Source organism: Gymnoscopelus braueri (genome assembly GCF_963280865.1).
Source record: "Gymnoscopelus braueri genome assembly, chromosome: 24".
In the NCBI taxonomy this organism is placed as follows: domain Eukaryota; kingdom Metazoa; phylum Chordata; class Actinopteri; order Myctophiformes; family Myctophidae; genus Gymnoscopelus; species Gymnoscopelus braueri.
The window spans coordinates 28,766,283-28,787,233 of NC_137626.1; the positions used below are offsets into that span (position 1 = coordinate 28,766,283).

Sequence of the window (20,951 nt, forward strand, 5' to 3'; positions counted from 1 at the left end):
ATTAAATTGCACACTAACTGATCGTGTGTGTGTGTGTGTGTGAGTGTGAGTGTGAGTGTGAGTGTGAGTGTGAGTTTGTGTGAGTGTGAGTGAGTGAGTGAGTGAGTGAGTGAGTGAATTTTTATTTTCGTGTCTTGTCATGAGATAAGATAAATAAACAATATCACATTCACTTCCTGGAAACAGAAACTGCACAAGTAAAAAAGAGAATATTTGTTTAATACCCCAAAAATAATATACATCACATATACGTTTTCTTTGTCCCATGCTTTCTCTAAATATTCTGCAAGTGCGAATATCTTATGTTAAAAAATCCATGCAAGTCTCTCTGCGTCACTTAACCACACTGTGTGTGTGTGTGTGTGTGTGTGTGTGTGTGTGTGTGTGTGTGTGTGTGTGTGTGTGTGTGTGTGTGTGTGTGTGTGTGTGTGTGTGTGTGTGTGTGTGTGTGTGTGTGTGTGTGTGTGTGTGTGTCTTTGTGTCTGTCCAGAGCCCATACCTGCTTTAACCGGCTGGACCTGCCACCATACCCATCCTTCTCCATGCTTTATGAGAAGATGCTGACGGCGGTGGAGGAGACCAGTACATTTGGTCTGGAGTGACCGGCCGTCAGCCTTCATCCTATAAGGCTCTGAGGTTCAAAAGAGCTGCTGTGGGACAGCAAGCTGGACGCACGTCTGAAGACCCCTCATCTGAATTGGTTTTCCTTGGTCTTGACATGACGTGCTAGATCACGGCTTCAAGGGGTGACCCTGGAACCTGCAAAGGGAAACCCCACAGGTTATTGACCTGGTTACTGGTGTGCAGCGTTAAAGGCACTTAAAGCGGTGTGTATTTAATTACACACCTTTTTTCTCTCTCTCTCTCTGCACGTGCACATACTGTATCTCTCACATGCACATGCATGTATGTGTAATAATAATTCTGAATAATGAAGAATGGCTACACTGCCCTGAAGAATTTTCCCAGGAGTCTCCCTCCTGAGCCGCTGAAACACATCTCGCCAGACTCTCGCCTAAGAGCAAAGGGAATGAAAAGCTTTGTCAGCAAGGTTCTGGCCAATCGGACGGGAGACGGGGATGTTTCCTACCTTCTGCGTGGGACCAGGAGGACCCCCTTCATCCACTTTATGTCACTGCACGGGTAGCGCAGCACAATGTAACAGAAAAACAGCAGTTCACTGCCTATCTCACTCTCAAAGCTCGTTCAGCTTCCACACTCTTACGTTTAGGACTGAAATTGCACAAGTTGAGTAGATTGATGCGATACAGACTTTTCTTTTAACTTCTATGTTTTGGAGGAAAGTGTTTGTGTTAAACAGTGGTGGTGGCAGAGATATTGCTCCGTTCGACTCGGCAACAGATGCGCATAGCGCGCCACGGGCCTGGCACCGAACAAACTTGAACTGCCGTGATGCTAAGTCTCCGATGTTCAGGAACAGTTTGACTACATTAAAGGAATAGTTCACCCAAAAAATGACTTATTTTCTATCAATTGTTTTGGCTGCATTCCTGAGCCAATAATTTGATGACCGGGTGTATTTCAGGTAGGAGACTCCTTTGAGTTTCCTACCGGATACATTAGCATCTTTCCGCTGGTCATCAAATAATTGGCTCAGGAATGCGACAAAACTAAAAAATCTCCATGAATTCAATGCTTGAATGCTTCAATGGGGTGTGTAATTGATAGAAAATAAGTCGTGTTTTGGGTGAACTACTCCTTTAAGCCTCGGCTCCCTCCTGTGGACAGTGTTGGTAAAATAAACTCTTGTGGACAGTACAAGCCTTTTGAGTTACCATCTGAGGTAACTTTCTAATCTGTGGCACCTGAAGGTGAATTTTCGGACTGATTTTAGACAGTCTAGACAAAAGCTTTGGTATTGTTGTTACAGTATTTCCATTTATACATTTTGTAATAACATGGCAACGAGGTGTATATGAATGTAAACATATAAGACCTGGGTCAATTGGTAAATTACACCCTTTCAATGACATTTTTTCCCATATCATTTCAGTCCCCAAATAGTGAAAATTACGTTTCAATTACTTAGAATGGAAAACACAGTACAATGATTCTGTATGATTCACAGATTTGTATTATTACCCAGGTCTGTTTTGTACAGTTTTATTGCAAATAATTCATGTTCTGACTGAAAGTTTATTGAATGTTGATGTTCATACACCACACTCAGTTCCAGCTGCAAGAATGCATGGCATCCAAACAGGATCGCTTCAGTCGGTCCATTCAGATTCATCATAGAACTGAATTTATTTCCTAATAAGAGGGAATTTATTCCCAATGATTTCTTAATAGATTGTTGGATAATGAGAGCCTTTTGTGGTTCACCTTTTTCAATATGAATTTGTAAGACAAATCCACTCGCTGAAATGCAAAGGAACTGACTCCAACCGTGTAAGCCAACACGCTCATTCATACATCAACTGACATTAAAAAATATATTATATTAAATTATATAAATTCTGTTTTGTTTCATCACATCTGTAATATGCTTTACTCTAATTATTGTCATAAGCTTACTTGCCCGCTTTAAACATGGTCATTTATGAGGTTTAATTTTCCTTAAACTTGTAATGTTAGCATGTGTTGCTTGTGTATTTTGTCCAGAGCACTTACACACATTGTATTTGAAAAGCTGAGACCCTGTTTGATTACACACACGCACACTGTACTTTATGTAATCCATTACACGTTTGATATGACAACTTGGGAGGTGAACTTTTGACACGATTATGTAGTTGTTACAGTTTTGCACCGTTTCAACAGTCAACCCATTAAGACCTGAGGCAAATGTCTTCTAAATTCAGTTTTCTGTCAAAACTTATGTTGCTATATCAGTGGTGCTCAAACTTTGTCATGTCAAGGACCCCCACAATTATATACTGTATGTTTGGCTGCCGACCACCATCTCAATATCTTTTGTTCCAGGGACCCCCAGAAGCAAAGATTTGAGTTAAAAGTGTTCGCTTTAAAGATTTGTACAAATCTTCACGATTTCTCAAAAATAGCAGATCTACAAGCTCATAGCGCGGCACGAAGTGACGCACTATGAGCTTGTATATCTGCTATTTTGGAATAGCCAAAGTATAAAATAATGATTAAAGTAGTTAAAATAAATTGACACAGATGCCTTCCTGGTTTTAATGGGTTAATCAGTTGTAGAACACCTCGATATTAATCTTTATGTTGATGTAACCTATTTTAAGCTGGTTGTTTTGCCGTGTTCACAGTCCTGAGTCAAGAGGGCAGCCATCTTAAGCACAGTCGTACAATATACACATCAACTACAGTAACATATCTGAATGTCAGAATAATTAATGCATGAATATCTTGTATACTGAGCGTCTCATAGAAACCCATGTGTACACACACACAGCAGAAAGAAATCATGTTTTATAGAGCCTGCAGTGAATCTTTTTTTTTGTACTATCCTACATACATATACTTCTTGTTCTGCACGAGCATCAGAACCATGCCAACATCTGACCACACTGCCACAATGAGTTACAACTGTCAATTTATTGTCATATTCATATATCAGTTACTTAGCTGACACAAGATACTGTCTTATTTAATTTTTTATAGAGAAAGCAAAATGCAAACCAAAGTTGTGACTGATGAGAAATTTTCAATGAAGCATTTATATTGATGTGTGTCGGACTGTTTCTGCTTTATCACTGAAACAAGGCAACAGACAAAGACAACATAGCTGTCAGACTTTATAACTATAGTTTATATAGTCCACATTTCAAACTCAGCAAGTTTCTAGACAATGTGGATATATCACTGACTATGACTAACCTGTCCTAGTACCTACTGTAGTCTCTGTTTACAGTCTTAGAATGTATTCTAATATAACGCTGTCCAACGCATTATTTCAGAATGTGTTTGGCGTTTTTAGGGGAGCAAAATTGGGCACAGCTGTAAGGGGAAAAAAATGTAACAAACTTATTTTATAAATCAATCTAAGGGAATGCTGCGGACATGTGGAAAATTCGTAGTTAAAGGAAAACATCAGCTGAAATTTTACAAGATACCCCTTCATTTCTTAAGGTTTTAGTTGGTTTTATGAACTCATACTGGCCTGCCCTCTGTCCACACAGAATGTACCAAAGGTTTGGGCCTTATGCCAGTCTCGGTCTGTATGCCAGTCCAGCCACGCCCCCCCCATACTGCACCCACTGCCTTCGAAAACACCAACACTTCTAGAATGGCTGCCTCACGTGTACAAACTAAGCACTATTTCTGTACAGTCCAAGTCACTTTTCTATAAGAATGTTTGTCAGCACTTCTGTTGTTTTCCATTAAATGCCATCACTGGCGACGGCCTGTCTGTGTCTTGTCTCTAAGGGTTAGACGAGGATCAAATTGCATCGGAAATCTTTTCAACTACTACTGCATCAACAGTGGTTCTTAAACTTCATTTCAAAGGACCCCCATAACTCTGGGAGTGAATAGATGGAACCAAATGGACCCGGAAGGATGGGGTTCCATCTGTACACTCTCAGAGTTACCGAACTATAAGGGTCCACCAGAACAGCATCACCGAACCCACTTTGGGAACTGTACTACAGCATTTGGAAACATTTCAAATCATATTTGGCCCCAGGTCTATCCAGTGCTTCACACTCTCTCTCTCTATGCAAAGCTTTTTCCTCTTGTGTCATTGTTAAGATTGTAATGGAACGGTTAAGTTAATAAATGGAGTTGAAGAATTGTTGGAATCAGGTTTTTGTTATGCATTATTTTCATATTTATAAAATGTGTGTTTTATGTACCTGGACCACAAACCGTGCTGTCTATAGTAACACAGCAACACATCTAAGACAGATGGGGGTATTTTGTTTAAATCCACCCTGGGTGTTGTTGGGCAGACACCTGAGAGGACATGCCCACTGGAAGTCTTATCTTGTATCTTTTCACATTCCAAACTATATACTGGCTTGTACTTTATAAACCCTTTATGAAAATATAAATTTCTGTTTGGAAATATGCTCCTGATATTTCTAAAGGCCTACGCATCATATTAAGCAGAATTGAGTGAGTCCATCATGGTATGTGTCACTTGGCAAAAAGGACTGATCTACTATTAACAAAGCGTTGCACGTAATAATATTACAATGTATTAATGTAATACTCTTGTTACAAGTAAAAGTCCGAAATTTAAAATTTACTAGAGTAAAAGTACAAAAGTATTGGTATCAAAATCTACTTAAAGTACCAAAAGTAGAAAGTACTCATTATGCAGAATGTCCCATTTCAGAAGTTTTCAAATGTATAACATACTAGGGCTGAAGTGGGTAATGTATGTATGTTTTGTAATAATAATCAAAATCTACAAAGTAACAAGTAATTAAAGTTTTCAAATAATTGTATTGGAGTAAAAGTATAATATTTGTCTGTGAGATGTAGTGGAGCAGAAGTAAAAGTACCAAAAATTGGAAATACTCCAGTAAAGTAAAAAATACCTCAAAATGATACTTAAGTAATAAGTACAGTACTTGAGTAAATGTACTTAGTTACTGTACTTTACACCACTGCAAGCCGACACCGTCCGTCATACTATGGAGTATGAACCGAGCCTTTACTTTGAATGCAAAGCTTTTACTTTGAAGATTCAAATTGGTTGACTTTGATGATACTTCCTCCCGGGAAAATGCAGGCAGGTGTCATCCATTCATCCTGAGCACATCGACATCAACATGGCCGTCGCTCCAGAAAAGAACCTGCCAGATCACTGTTGTCATGAAGGAAAGGTAAAGACTCAAGAGATGGCCGTGAATGATGCCATTAGATCAGTAGGTTGAGTAAAAGTACAAAAGTATTGGCATCAAAATGTACTTAAAGTACCAAAAGTAAAAGTACTCATCATGCAGAATGTCCCATTTCACAAGTTTTCAAATGTATAAAATAAAATACATCTTTTGAAAATAGCAGATCTATAATTGTACCGGAGTAAAAGTACAATATTTGCCTCTGAGATGTAGTGTAGTGCAGTGGTTCTCAACCTTTTCAGGCCATGACCCCCCAAAATAATCATATTTGAACTGGGGACCCCCACTCTGACAAGCACTTGGAATTTAGAGTTGAGGCGCTCAATTCTTAAGCTTGCCAGGCGTTGTGAGCTTGCAGATCGGCTATTTTCTGTTTGTCTCTTTCTTACAGTATATTATTTGGCCAATGTTTGACCAGTTATTATAATAGTGTGTTGATTACTTTTGATGCAGTAATGGTCTTTTTATTTTCTTTCTTTTTTTGAGGAATTAAAAGGTCTTAAAAGTCCTTATATTGTCACTTCACTGTCATCTGGGGACCCCCCCAAAATCATGTGGGGACCCCCCTGGGGTCATATTGTTCATATTTCTTTCAAGATTTGTGTGAAAATAGCAGATCTCTGCAACATGTTGTGAACTTCGAAAACCTGATTTAGCTATTAATCTACAAAAAACAATAGGATAATCCATCCAGCATGGAAGCAGATAGATTTTAACTTCTCTCTAACAGGTGCTGCAAACGTTATATAGCTATATTCAGTGGTGTAAAGTGACGAAGTACATTTACTGAAGTACTGTACTTTTTTTTTGTACAATTTTGAGGTACTTTTACTTTACTGGAGTATTTCCAATTTTCTGTAATTTAACTTCTACTCCACTACATCTCAGAGGCAAATATTGTACTTTTTACAATTATTTGAAAACTTAATTACTAGTTACATTGTAGATTTTGATTATTATTACAAAACGTACATTCACCACTATATACATTTCGGCCATTTGAAAATAGCAGTTCTACAAACTCACAATGCACAAACAAAAAAATTACATCATATTTAATAACTTTAAGAAATAGTAGTGGAAATAGCTGATATACAAGCTTGTGACGGGTTGTAAGCTTGTAGATGTAATATTTCAGCTTTTTTGATATTGCGATTATCTCAATTGCGATTATCTCAATTGCGATTATCTCAAATATGAGATGATTACGTCATAATTGTGACAGGCCTACAACACATGTTCCTGGGAAAGTACCTCCCCTATGTGCTGTCCTAGGTGCTGAAGTCTCCCCCCCCCATGTGGTTCTGCCCCTTCAGTGTAGGGTCAGGCCCACATTGACGTCCACAACCCACACACAGTTTACAGTTCATTACCTATGACAGTTTAGCAGCTGCTGTGTCAAGGAAATATGATGAATAAGTATCAAACTTCAACCTGGTATGACCCTAATCCTTTTATAGTCGACTACAGGCATTATTATTCTTACAGTATCTCCCTGGTGGATGCAGCATGATTTTGGAGTTGCTTTGACTTTGACTCTATTATTATGTCAGAAAGAAAATCCATGTTTGGCTGTTTGCTGTTGTGCAGATGATCAAATCTAATCATGAAAAAAGAGCAATTGCACATGGAGTGCTTCAAAGTGTCAAACTGAAAAATGTACGAATATGCAGCAAACAATAGCCAAAAATCATTGCTTCTGGCTACAGATTTGACGATTTTTGCAAAGTCAAATTCAAACCAAAATAGAACTAGTAATCGTAAACCACAACGAAGTTCCTCATGACAACAAAAGGGACATATTTCCTTTTGTCAACAGGGTTAGACTTGGTATAAAATTAGCCTTTAGACACCGAATCCTATGCTATGTTCAGTGTGATAGTATCTTGTTTGTTTGTTTGTTTTTCAGGATGAAAGCCAGGAGGGTTTTGTCAAAGTAAGGAAAAGAGACTTGGAGAGATTATTCACAGAGGTCGTGCAGCTCCGTGAGTCCCTTCCCAGACTGGTTAACAGAGACGTTAACAGAATGCTGCGTAGAGCACGTGCTACAAAGAAAAGTAAGTTCCGTTGGTGAAAAACTACATCAGTTAATAAAAAGGAGGCATTTTTTTAATGTGTGTGTGTGTGTGTGCGTGTGCGTGTGCGTGTGCGTGTGCGTGTGCGTGTGCGTGTGCGTGTGCGTGTGCGTGTGTGCGTGTGTGCGCGTGTGTGCGTGTGTGTGTGTACGTGTGTGCGTGTGTGTGTGTGTAGAGATGGAATTCAAGTTTCAGGAGCTGGACAGGTTGAAACAGGAGTGCCTTCACTTTTGTTCTCGTCTGGAGACGGTGCAGAATGAATGCCAAAAAGAACGAGAGGTGAGAGAGAAACCCTTCAGGTACCAGAGACGCGTGCAATCAATTCGTCTTTGTGTATTTTCACAAGCTTGTAATGCTGCCCAGCACAAGCAATACAAGCATGCACGCACGTATTTCTTTTACTTGGCAGTATCTATGAATCAAGTTCTCCAAGGAGAGAGATATTAAAGTGAAAAATAGCAGATTTTATATTGAGATAAAAATACAGCATCAATATTTTTTTTCAACGTATTCACCAGAATCTCTATCTCTTCCGACCACGGTATGCTTTGAGAAATGATAGTAGTGTCAAGTATAAGTACACTGTGAGTCATATATAATGGACTAAACCAGACCATACCATCAGTATGGTCCTTTAAATTATCTTTCTAGGATCACAGGAATACTGGCTGTGACTAGTGAAGAAGAGATCCAGTAGAACTAAAAGACAAGCTATTGCATGCTATTTTCAGCATGCAACCAAGTGTAAAATCAGCCATCAAGGTCTGCCAAAATACATTATTGTCGACAAAATCAACTGTCTATTTAGTCAACTAAAACTAGACTAAAACTAAACATTTAATATGACTAAAACTAAATGAAATTGTATTTAAAAGACTGACTAAACTAAAACAAAATTTGCTGTCAAAATGAACACTGCAGGGCAAGTTGGTGCTCAGAGAGCAGCTGTGGGAGAGCAGAGAACAGCTGCAGCAGCAGGCAGAGTTCTGTGTGGGGCTTGGGGCCGCTACCTGCACCCTGCTCTGGAGTGTCTCTGGGAAGGAGGACGCCGTCAAAGATATCCTGGCAGATGTGAGGGGCGTTTGTTTTGTTTTGCATGGTGTACTTGTACGTTGTCTGTATTTGTTTTGGGAATATTTATTTACAGTAGCAGACTGTATTGTCCCTATATCCTGCATGCATTATTGATTATTGCTTTGCTGAATGGTTGCCTGCTATGATTATAGCCTTTTAGCTGCGAGTATCCTTTTTATTAAAATTGGCTTACCGGCGGGCTGGCAGCCAGACCTCTGACATCACGCTCATCTCAGCCATAACCTATATACAGTATAACATATAAGGAGTTCCCAATGCATCCACGCTCAAATATGGAGTGTGTTGTCTAACCTCAATGTGTCTTTAGTATTGTCCCAAATTACTTGCTACATATTAATACTGTATTTAATTGAAATATGTGATACACTTCCATGGCTAATTTAATCAGTACTTCCTGCTAAAATCCTATAATCTTGCCAGTCAGTCCTTTTTTAGACTGATACTGATAGTCAGATACAGATCTGACATGTAAGGATGTCTAACCGGTGATTTTGATGTGCCTTTATTTCCCTTGAGTCCCTTGTGGCTGTGAATACTAGCGATCCAGTGGTGTGCAACCAGGCAATGTGTGTTTACCTGTCGTTTGACGTTATAGGGTAAACTGCAGTCTTTCCTGAGCGTAGCGGGACAGACGCTAGAGAGCTTCGTGAAGTCTCTGGACGGGGAGAAGAAGGCAGAGACACAGGACCAGAGTTCCCCGGAGCATCAGTTTGTCCTGGCTGTGGCTGGAGTCATTGCCAGTGGGTGACTCCTATAGGCCTGTCACAGTCATTACATAATCGCCTAGTCGCAATTATTTACTGCATAATCGTCATAATCATTTCCATGTTAAAAATGCTCTTAAAACATTTTCAAAGATTGTGGAAATAGCAGATCTACAAGCTCAAAACGCATCTCGACGGATGCGACACGTTTTGAGCTTGTAGATCGGCTATTTCCACTATCAATGTATTTTTTTTTTTTTTTATAAAGTAATTATATGTGTATGTTTGTCAATTCTACCCTGTGGAAATTTTTTCAACAAAGCCTAAAAACAGAAATGTAAATTGTATTCATAACGTTCCAATGTTCAATGACACAATTAAATTGTTAATCGCAGTTATTTAAGTGACAATTAATCGCCAAGTAAAATGTCATAATCGTGACCCCCCCCCCCCCCCTCACAAAACAGAATTTCGTATTCTAAAACTATTCAGTAAAATTCTTGTTTGGTCTGTAACTGTACACCCATTTGCTGTCTTTGACCACTTCCAAACTCAGTCAAAATGACATTATTTGCCAGTGTCTCTGGATTCATATCATACTAATTACCTTAATAATAGTTCCCCCCTCCCGCCTTTTTATCCAATCAGATGTAGCGGCTGTGACATGTGGGCGGGATTACTTGTCCAGTGGCGCTCAGGTCCTCCTTGACACTCTGATGCAGCTGCTACTGACCATGAGGTCTGGTGTCTGTCCCAGACTCAAAGTGTAAGACAACTTCAGTGTGTGTGTGCGTGCGTGCGTGTGTGCATGTGTGCATGTGTGTGTGCCTGCATGCGTGCGTGTGTGTGCGTGCGTGTGTGTGTGTGAATCTGTCCACATGTCAACATTAGCCACCAAAGTCAACATTTCTTATAGCCAATAACTCTGACAATAGGAAACAAAGTTGAAGAGAGTTGGTGTTTGCAGTCAGTGTGCATCACTGTGTTTTTTCCTGTGTTGCAGGTTGATGTTGATGGCTCTGTACAATGTCAGCATCAGTATCAAGGGTCTCAAGTACATCAGCGAGAGTCCAGGACTTCTACCACTCATCTGGAACCTGTTGGAAGGTGAGAGGACAGCACAAATTGCCATATCAAGTGCATCCTAAGTTTTCTCGTCTCCTCACCTCTGCTTCTCCCTCACTCCATATCGCGCGTGTGTGTGTGTGTGTGTGTGTGTGTGTGTGTGTGTGTGTGTGTGTGTGTGTGTGTGTGTGTGTGTGTGTGTGTGTGTGTGTGTGTGTGTGTGTGTGTGTGTGTGTGTGTGTGTGTGTGTGTGTGTGTGTGTGTGTGTCTTTCTCTCTCTCCCCCTCTCTCTCTCAAGATGCTGACTGGGAGGTGTGCGTCAACGCCCTTCGTCTGCTCCAGTCCCTGCTGTTGGAAAAGGACGTGGTGGCCTTGCTGGGGCCGGCTCTGTTGGAGCCCCAGCGTCTGGAGCTTGTCAGGCAGCTGACCTCCAGCCGCCAGTCGGTTCTCAAGGAGACGGCACAGGAGACGCTGCAAGACCTTGAGGCCCTCATCGGTTCATCCTCTCTGGATAAACAGGTACGACGACACACACACGACAGTGTTGCCAGTCGTTGTTCCATAATAAGCTGGTTGCTTATGTGTTGTTGTGCCAGTAAGAAAATTATATTATTTAATGTACTGGAGCCCTGACTTTATGGAAATGCTTAGCAATGCATCTAATTTTATAATGTGATAGATCAGTGGTTTTCAAATTCTTTTGTGCCCAAGGCACACCAATGAGCATGTCAAAATCTCTGTGCACTATTCATAGAGAAAATAGCCAGTCTATAAGCTCACAACGTGTCGCATCGCAAAATTCTGAGAGCCTGTGCAGGATTTTAGAGCCCGTGGCCCGACTTGATGGGCGGCTGAACGTGTTCCGCTGACTAATTCAGTCAGCGAACCGACTGAAATGTGTTTCAGTGAACTCGGTTCGTTCAGTGCAGGCGGAGCTCTGGCCAAGCGCTGAACTGCTCTCCCTGCTCTTCCATTGATAAATATTGATCCTGTGGTCTAGTAGAACCACTGCTGGTTGATATGTGGTACTGACTGAAGGTCAAAAATCTCCCCTTAGCAAGCAGACATGCTCTATTAAACAAGTCGTAAAGAATTCAGCACTTGTGCGGAGGACTCTGGTTTGAATCCCCGGTAGGTCATAAAAGGTACAGAGTTCAGCTTTAAGTGGTTAAAAAAGAATGGCGGCACAAATGAAAGCAAGACATTGAAGTTGAGCATCACAAAGAAATCCTGTTGTCGAACACAGTCCAATATAGCGGTCCAATAGTTCCTTCTCCATTTTTCATTCCCAGGATTGCTGACACTGCTTCCAAGCTGGATAGAGCATCTCTGGACCTGCCAAGCCTAAAGCTTTATTTAATGTTCGTGTTCAGAAAAGGGATGTGGTCACATTTGGTCTGTTGTTTTTCTATGCAGTCATTATAATGTTACAAATTTGTCCACCCGCTATCCTAAAAGCAGAGGGCCCAACGATATAGTTCACTTGAGTTAGAACGATTTTTTAAATGATATAGTTATAGATATTGTTGTTATTGTTATCGTTCATGGTGTGCACAGCCCTTCAGGTGACAGAAGTTCAACTGCATAAACTTTTCATGTATGATAGTTCCACAGTGTTATTTTGAAACAGTATTAAATACTGTTTACTAGTCATCTGCAATTTATATGTATAGTACACAAGCTTTGGGGCCTTACAGTATGTTAGTAAAAATCTGTTACTGTTTATTTACAGTATAATAACTTAAAAAATGCATTCATTTGAAAATACTGTGTTTGAATTTGAATCCTCTATACACAAAGAAGCTCAGTAAATGAAACATGGAACTTTTGGAAATAGCTTTTTTCATGTGTTTTTCCACAATGTTGGTTTACAAAAGAAACAATAAAAGGGATGTTTCAACCCTTGGTGTTTATATTTAATATAGGAAAAAAACAAGAGGAATTCATTGTAATTTATAGAGATTTTAACTAACTAAACAAACTAACAAAAAGCAGAAGCCTCCGATAAAAGTTATGCCCAACCCCACCCCACTTATTCTGAGTAAATAAATTGATAATTGTATAGAGTCATACCCGAATGAAGATGTCACACATCATTGAAACAAATGAACCATGACATCTATGAGAGTCAACAGGAATCAACAAAAATATGCTGCTAGATGCTAAAACATCCTAAAACAAAACAAAAAAATACCTCGCAAAACTGAAAAAATATATACACACCAACTAACTCCAGTTTGAAGTCTGAAGGTTGAGCTTCTTTTTTTTTAACTCAAAACGTAGCTGTGCAAAAAACAAAGGAACTAGTTGGTGTGTGGATCTTTGCTCGATATCGCCAGGGCCTTTGCTACCATGCTCCCGGTATCGGGCCAGCGCCGGACCGCAGACTGCGAGGGATAGAAGCTGTCTGTCTCACTAGCTTTTCAGCAGGAGCCCCGCAGTGAGGTAGCTCCCTGGCACACAGCTGCGGAAACGCAGTCCTTCAACCCTCATTCATTGTCCGACCAATTAAAATAAAAACCCAAAATGCTGACCCGGCTCAACCGCAGCCAAAGTCTATGTCCCACTACGTCCGGTGTCCGGCACCGACCCTCACATCCCACAATCCCCCCAACTTCCTCTTCCACCAACCCCGCCATGCCCTCCTGGTCAAAAGCTGCCCCCCCACAGCTCAGTTGGAAATGGTCCAGTGGGTCCATGGAGCCACAAAGGGGGCCTTACTGCTGCTTTGGGTAAGCCACTGTGCTGGGGCTGGCCAAAGCCCTGTGGGATTAGACTAATGCAGTAGCAAGCAGTGCCCAGCGGTAACTGGCCATTAGTGGGACAACAGCCATGGGAATTGTTGGTGGAGGTGTGGGGATGTTTGGGTGGGGACGAGCCTGCTTTTAGCGTTGTGTCAGTCTGAACTGTTGCTCCCTCCCTCACACACACACACACTATGACTGAAAGGCATCAATTATACGCACTTGTTACAGATGACAGTTTAGAGCAGGGCTACTCAACTTAAGATGGCTCAGGGGCCACTCAGCAAAATACCAAGTCCAAGGGGCCGCCATAAAAATGACGGTCCTATTTTGGATTTTTCGATTTTGTAACACACAAGAAAATGTACATTTTGACATCATATTCTTTTCACTGTACCAGTTTATTTTGTGTTGTGTGTATGTCCAGTGGCAGACACCTATCCTGGGCGCGCGGCAAAGCCGCGCGTCCGGAAAAATTTGGGGGTCAAACCCCCCCAAAAACCCGAAATGCATAGAAAACTATGCATTATACCTGTAACAATTGACGCACCTGTATGTATGTCTGTTTGTTTTTATCCTGTGCTTAAAAAAAAAACATGAGGGGGCCGCCAAGACGCTGCGATCGGGCCGCATGCGGCCCGCGGGCCGCGGGTTGAGTAGCGCTGGTTTAGAGCAAGGTGCATATCATTGCTGTTGGGCAGAAAACTTGTATGTCCATTTTATATTTTGTGTGTGTGTGTGTGTGTGTGTGTGTATATATCTATATCTATCTATATATATATATATATATATATATATATATATATATATATATATATATATATATATATATATAATGATATGTACATTATGTATGTATGTACGTACTGTATGTATGTACGTGTGTATGTATGTATGTATGTATGTAGACCTTAATATTTGAGATCAGTGATGATGTAATCTATAACGTTATACGTTATAGAATGGGCACTCTAACAACGGGTACAACAGGTACTCTGACAACCTGTACAATGGATATTGCATAACCGAGGGCCATGCGTTCCTAACGGGCATTTTCATGGCCATGGGAGTGCGGTTACCGGTGTGAAGTCATTTAGATCAGCGGTTCTCCAAAAATATCTATATATATTATCCACAAATCCCCATATATGGAAATCCCTGATGTCATCAATATGACATCATAGTGTGTTTCTCTCTTCAGAAGACCTGGAGGCAGGCTGGTTAGTTCCTTTCTCTGCTTAAAACATGAGAACTGCTCTCTATGAAATGTGTCTTTATTTCTTTCACGATCGACGACACACAGCTCAACACCATGTTTGAAGCTCGCTTGATCCACGGCCTCATCCTGAAGAAGGTCCTTGAGGCTCTGAAAGACCTGATCACAGAAGCATGTTGGGATGTCAGCTCGTCCGGCATCTCCCTCCAGAGCATGGACTCGTCTCACGTCTCTCTGGTCCACCTGACACTCAGGAGCGACGGCTTCGACTCGTACCGCTGCGACAGAAACCTCGCCATGGGCGTCAACCTCAGCAGCATGTCCAAAATCTTGAAGTGTGCGGGGAATGAAGATGTCATCACCCTCAGAGCGGAGGACGACGCAGACACACTTGTTCTCGTGTTCGAGACGCGCAACCAGGAGAGAGTCTCCGATTATGAGATGATACTGATGGACCTGGACGTGGAACAGCTGGTAATTCCGGAGCAGGAATACAGCTGTGTGGTGAAGATGCCCTCTGGAGAGTTTGCCCGTATCTGCCGTGACCTGTCCCAGATCGGTGATGCCGTCATGATCTCCTGCGCCAAGGATGGAGTCAAGTTCTCTACCTTTGGAGAGATGGCTACCGGAAACATCAAGCTGTCCCAGACCAGCAATCTGGACAAGGAGGATGAAGCCGTGACCATTGAGGTGAACGAACCCGTCCAGCTTAGCTTTGCCCTGAACTACCTGAGCTTGTTCACAAAGGCCACGCCTCTGTCCAAGAGGGTCACCCTCAGCATGTCTTGCGCAGACATCCCCCTGGTGGTGGAATACAAGATAGCTGACATGGGCCATGTCAAATATTACCTGGCACCCAAGATCAACCAAGAGGATTCTTAGATATGGCTTACAGCTTGCCAAAAGGGGACCGTGAAGGGAGCAGGTCCGTAGTTTTGGATCCTTGAGATGTTGCATGAGAGTGTCTTGTATACCCACATCATGCAATCAGCATCCTGAACAATACATCTGTAGTTAGGTTGTGAGGCATTACAGGCACTTACCTTTTTTGCCAATTTGTATTGTTGAATCTTTTGTGATTGAACTCGGAAGTGTGTTCTGAATGGATGGTTATCAAATGCACAGCCCCATTTGAGATTGTGCCCCAAAAGTAGCAAATCTACAAGCTTGTTGTGCGTCGGCTGTTATCAGTGCGTGGCTCCGGTGCGAAGCCGGCTATAGATTAGGTTTTAAGCACTTGTTCACTCTGCCCTCCTGTTTTCCCCTCCTCTCCCTGCTTGCTAAAAGCCTATTTCAGATCTTCCATTCCTATTGTAGATACAGTATATCTGTAAATATATGTATGTAATGTGGTCTCACATCATCCACCTCCAGTTTGTTCTATTCACTAATTAAGGATGAGAATAAGGTATGTTTCATGAATGACGTCATCTGACTGGCCTCCAACTACTATGATAATGAGTACTGCACTAAGTAGTCTGACAACGGCTATAATGGGTATTGCATAACCGAATGGGCATGTGTTCTGGCGGGAATCGTACTACTATAATACATAGGCCTGAATTGCTTGTTTTTTGTCGCAATTCCAATTATTATTATATATTATATCTCAGAAGTAAATGTTTTCTTGCAATTCTGATATACTGTATATCTCAGAAGTAAGTAAGTAGGTCGGAGAGGCTTATTGTCGGTATCAGCCAGAGAGCGGGAGTTTATCCCCGTTTTGCAATGCACTAGACCCCTGGGAGATGGATGGCTGAGGTGCTGAGCACAACACCTACCTTCAGCTTTCAGTACTTATCGCATGACTTGCCACACCCAAGCCGTGCTACTCATACACTGGCGGTGCCCGGGATCGAACCCATGACCTTGTGGTCGCCTACCGACTGAGCTACCCGGTATATCTCAGAATTCTGACTTTTTTTGTCACAGTTTCCTATCTCACAAGGTGTGAGAATAAAAACAGCATTCTGAGACATAAAATCAGTTCCATTCTTCTGAGATTGTGGGTTTTGTGACTGCCTACAGGTAACAACTCATACAGGGATGAAAATACACTTTTACTGTAGCTAACGCTGGTGTAATGGTCAATGCTAAATAAGCAATACACTAAATGAAATAAGACATATTGAATGATTCTAGGATTGTACACAATGGACACAAGACCCCAGGGCTTTTTGTGTCATCCTTTTAGCATACCGTACTGTAGCTTGTTAAAGTGTACTTGCAGTACTGTTTTAGACGTGTTAATAAAATATTCAATCAATCAATCAATCACATACAATCTTGTCTTTAATTAAGTCAAAGCCATGTCAATCAAGAAGTATCTGTGCTGTAAAGGCAGAAATGGACTGAAAGGTTTGTAAACCTTTTAGGGAGGTGGAATAATGGAAACCTTAGTCCTAGACCACCACCAATTGCCAACGTTTTGACTGATATTTTGTTAATAAAGTGCAAACTTCTAATCAATTTGAAAAACAAATTAGGGACAACAGGTTTCAGGCTGCAACGACAGGCCAAAGTTACCATGGAAGCCAGCCATTTTATGAGATATCGATACCAATGTTGTTCTTCAGCAGCGGCAAGCCAAGGTGTTTTTACCTGATTTATTCTGTCCTCCGCTACATTCAATAAGGCTCTTTTTGATCTGTGAAAATAATCTGTTCTTATCACTCGAAGTCGCTTATATCGCCCTGTTGACCTCTTCTCACCCTGAGCATCCCCTAGCTTGCATTGTGACCACATCTGCCCTTCATCCAGCCAGAAAACCAGAACAATACTGTAGTATTATGTCACTTGCACTCAGTGTGGGTGTGTGCGTGCCGTGTGCGCATCGTGTGAATGTGAGAGACCACTTTGTTTTGGTGTGTATAGGTGACACTCTGACCCAGCTTTGTCACATTGGGAGGCCCTGTCTTGCACCCGGGCCCGATGAAATCGCTGTTTTCTTTTTTGGGTGTTACTTCTAACCATCTCTCTTTCTCATCTCATTTCAATGCCTCCTCTTCCTCATGGTGTGGGGGTTTGTTTTGGCTGATTCCCAGTGTCTGGCGGTCGGATGCCAAACGGCTCCCAAAGCGGGCCTTCCCCCAGGAAGGCCAGACTAGCACAGTGAACGGGCCAGGCATGCTTCCCCACCACTGCGTATTCTGCTGACTGGGCCCATCCCACCATGAGATAATGTCATTCCAGAGGGATCCTAGCTAAAGCCCTCTTTCTGCCTCTCAGGTATATAAAGAGGAGGTCGCCGCAGAGGGGAGAACACACAGCACTTGGGAACCGCTAGTTTGCTTTCAATTCTTCGCTCACATCCTCTTTCTCCGTTCTCGCCGTCTTGCCTTTAAGCCACCTTTCCTTCACCTGACGTGCACCTGACGCAGAGCGAACGCCGAACAAGCTTAATTCAAGTGCCTATAACCCCCGAGCTGACTAAAGTTGAGCCCCACACATCCAGACAGACGCTATGGATATTGCCATCCAGCATCCCTGGTTCAGACGCGCCCTGGGCTCCGTGTACCCTGCCCGGCTCTTCGACCAGTTCTTCGGGGAGGGCATGTTCGACTATGACCTCTTCCCCTACACCTCATCCACCCTCAGTCCCTATTACAGACAGTCGTGGTTCCGCAACTTCCTGGATTCCGCCAACTCCGGCATCTCTGAGGTAACAAAACGACTAGTCCGTCCTTAACCCGCTCCGTGTGAGCCATACACGCAGCTGGAAACATTATTAAACCTAGATTATAACTTCTGTTAAGTCTGACCTCGTAGCAAGAAAACACGTTTTGGTTGTGTGCAGTACATTCTCATTTTCTTTAAAGTAAACACTAAAGAAATACACATAAACACATACAGTAAGGTAAAATATATTCCTGTTAAATGATTGTTTTTACAATGAAAATAATGTATGTTTGCGGCGTTTATTAAGCTTACGTTAGTGCTGTGACACCATTGTGCCTACTGCTAAATTTCCTTTCCTCTCAAAGGCGGATTTGATCAAAACAGGCTTGTCCATGTTCACTAGTTTCCACTAGAACCTGACTTTATAGCTAAAATGTACTAGTCTTCATTTGATTTACCACAATTAGTGACTTCTAAACTGGCAAAGCAACCGTTATAGACATTTTCATTTATGAATGAAAACTGCAATGTGCAACTTATTTCTGATATGATGCGATGACTGCACATTCAGTTCATCTATCGATAGTGTTATTGTACAATTGTGAGCAACTTGGCGTCCTTTATCTATCTGTCTCTCTCGCTCTCTTCAGGTGAGGTCCGACAGGGACAAGTTCACAGTTTACCTCGACGTCAAGCACTTCTCCCCCGATGAGCTCAACGTGAAGATCACTGACGACTATGTGGAGATCCAGGGCAAGCATGGAGAGAGACAGGTACTGCACACACACCCACCTACACACGCACTGTATGCACATACACACACAAACATGATTAATGACTCTATTTTGTTGCAGTCGGGCAGAAACCTCTTATCTCCGTATTCTAACTTTTTTGTGTTTTTTCGTAAATTAACGCCCTACTCGATCACACTACAGTGTCACACAAAAGTGTTATTTTTTATATTTGAATCGTGAAAAGTAACAGTATTGGAAATAATGTGGTTTCTAACTCAAAATAAATAACTGAGTTCATATGGGCGTGTGGTGGCAGGTTTTATGCTTTCATATCTGTACATAGATTGTGTGTGTGCTCCAATTTTCTGTTTATCAAACCCACTTGAACTGGCACAGCTTTGAGTCAAACACCTCAGGAGAAGCAAATAATAGCAAGAACAAGTATTTCTGCTTATTTATTTTATTATTGGGTCATCATTCCTGTGAGATTCTGTCTCTCGTTTCCACCAGAAAATAGCTCTGTTTACTTTATTCTCTTCTACTCTCATTTACTACAATTAATTCTCAAGGTTACATTCCAGAGATTATGAACATTACGATAAGGAGTTCTTCATGGAACAATAAAGGTTTCTTCACACTGACTGTACATGGCCACTCAAAAGGATATGAACCATCTTAATGCATTTAGTTTAAAAAAGAGTCGTATAGGTTCTTTAGAAAACCCTATACAATTATTCTGTTTGTACACAGGACCAAAACAGCTAAATCCAACTCCAAATCTTCTACAGTATCATCTAGTGGAATACTGAACGTGAATAGATTCACACAGAAATAACAGACATTAGTTCCAAATTCCTGGTTAGAGAGACCGTTTTCCTGGAGCGCTGACCACAGATCAGTTCTCCTTTTCAACTTCAACCTGAAAAGTCTGTAAAGTTTTAATGGTTGTCCACTGGAGAAAATTCACCCTCACTTAAAAACCAACATAACACAGTGACAATCAAACATCTACAAGGATATCATCACAGATACTCCAGTATATGTTCAAAATAATAATTCATATTAGTAATTATGTGTACAGCTTGCCTCTCAGATGGAGATCTCTCTCTATATATAATGTATAACCCATCACCAAACATCTCCTCTCACGTGCATCATACAAATTACAAAGTACATTTTCTTTTGAATATCAATGCATTGTTTCAGAATTTTTTATTTTGAAAATAGCAGATCTACAAGCTCTGCTATTTTCACTATATTTGAAATAGGCCTTAAGTGGTTAATTCATACCGTACTTTTCCCCTTCCTAGAAATAGTAGTGGAGTCAATGTCATGCAAAAATACAAAATACTCAAGTAAAGTACATGCACTCAAAAAACATGTACAGTACTCAAGCAAGTGAACTTCGTTACTATCCACCACTGCCCATCACCAAAACTCTCCTCTTCTCGTGTGCCAACTGCAGGACGACCACGGCTACATCTCGCGCGAGTTCCACCGCCGCTACCGCCTGCCCTCCAGCGTGGACCAGTCGGCCATCACCTGCACGCTGTCGACCGACGGCCTCCTCACCGTGTGCGGCCCAAAGGTCACCGGGGGCAGCGACTCTGGCCGGGGTGACCGCAGCATCCCCGTCACCCGTGACGACAAGACCAACGCCGCGGTGTCCTCCTAAAAGGGGCCGGGGGGTGCTGCCGGCGCCGCGGTGCCCGGGGGAGAAGGAGGCGAGGCGCGGAGTGTTGCCGGGAGGTTGGGGGGGGGGGGCATCAGGAGGAGGAGAGGGAGGCCTCTCCTCTACGAAGTGCTGCTGCTGCGACCGGAGCTGTAGCCCAGCAGTGGAGGGTGGTCGTACATGACCATGATCTACACCCTGTCTCTCGCCTCCACTCCCTTGCTTCTTCTCTCTTA

At 41.9% G+C, this 20,951-nt stretch overlaps 4 protein-coding genes across 9 annotated transcripts in view; all 4 read left to right on the top strand.

Annotated features, from left to right (window-relative positions):
* Positions 1-2,496, top strand: part of LOC308080144 (E3 ubiquitin-protein ligase HECW2-like) — a 39,798-nt gene extending 37,302 nt beyond the window's left edge. For all 6 annotated transcript variants that reach the window (XM_080421914.1, XM_080421915.1, XM_080421916.1 and 3 more), the window contains one exon: positions 491-2,496. In XM_080421914.1, coding sequence (XP_080278040.1) covers positions 491-602 — 112 coding nt within the window. In that variant the 3' untranslated portion in view covers positions 603-2,496. The remainder of the gene's footprint in view (positions 1-490) is intronic.
* Positions 2,497-5,720: 3,224 nt separating this feature from the next.
* Positions 5,721-12,118, top strand: hsf2bp (heat shock transcription factor 2 binding protein; the record flags this gene model as incomplete). Its single annotated transcript, XM_080422457.1, has 9 exons — positions 5,721-5,774; positions 7,702-7,849; positions 8,043-8,146; positions 8,789-8,938; positions 9,558-9,702; positions 10,315-10,432; positions 10,670-10,773; positions 11,030-11,250; positions 12,024-12,118. 9 exons carry the CDS (start codon positions 5,721-5,723, stop codon positions 12,030-12,032), a joined length of 1,053 nt encoding a protein of 350 aa, XP_080278583.1. The 3' UTR covers positions 12,033-12,118.
* Positions 12,119-14,787: 2,669 nt separating this feature from the next.
* LOC308080821 (proliferating cell nuclear antigen-like) lies at positions 14,788-15,573 on the top strand (the record flags this gene model as incomplete). The annotated part of the gene is made up of 1 exon (XM_080422839.1): positions 14,788-15,573. The coding sequence occupies one exon, from the start codon at positions 14,788-14,790 to the stop codon at positions 15,571-15,573; it is 786 nt and encodes a 261-aa protein (XP_080278965.1).
* Positions 15,574-18,154: 2,581 nt separating this feature from the next.
* cryaa (crystallin, alpha A) lies at positions 18,155-20,718 on the top strand (the record flags this gene model as incomplete). Its single annotated transcript, XM_080422581.1, has 3 exons — positions 18,155-18,352; positions 18,960-19,082; positions 20,509-20,718. 3 exons carry the CDS (start codon positions 18,155-18,157, stop codon positions 20,716-20,718), a joined length of 531 nt encoding a protein of 176 aa, XP_080278707.1.
* Between the last annotated feature and the right edge of the window lie 233 nt (positions 20,719-20,951).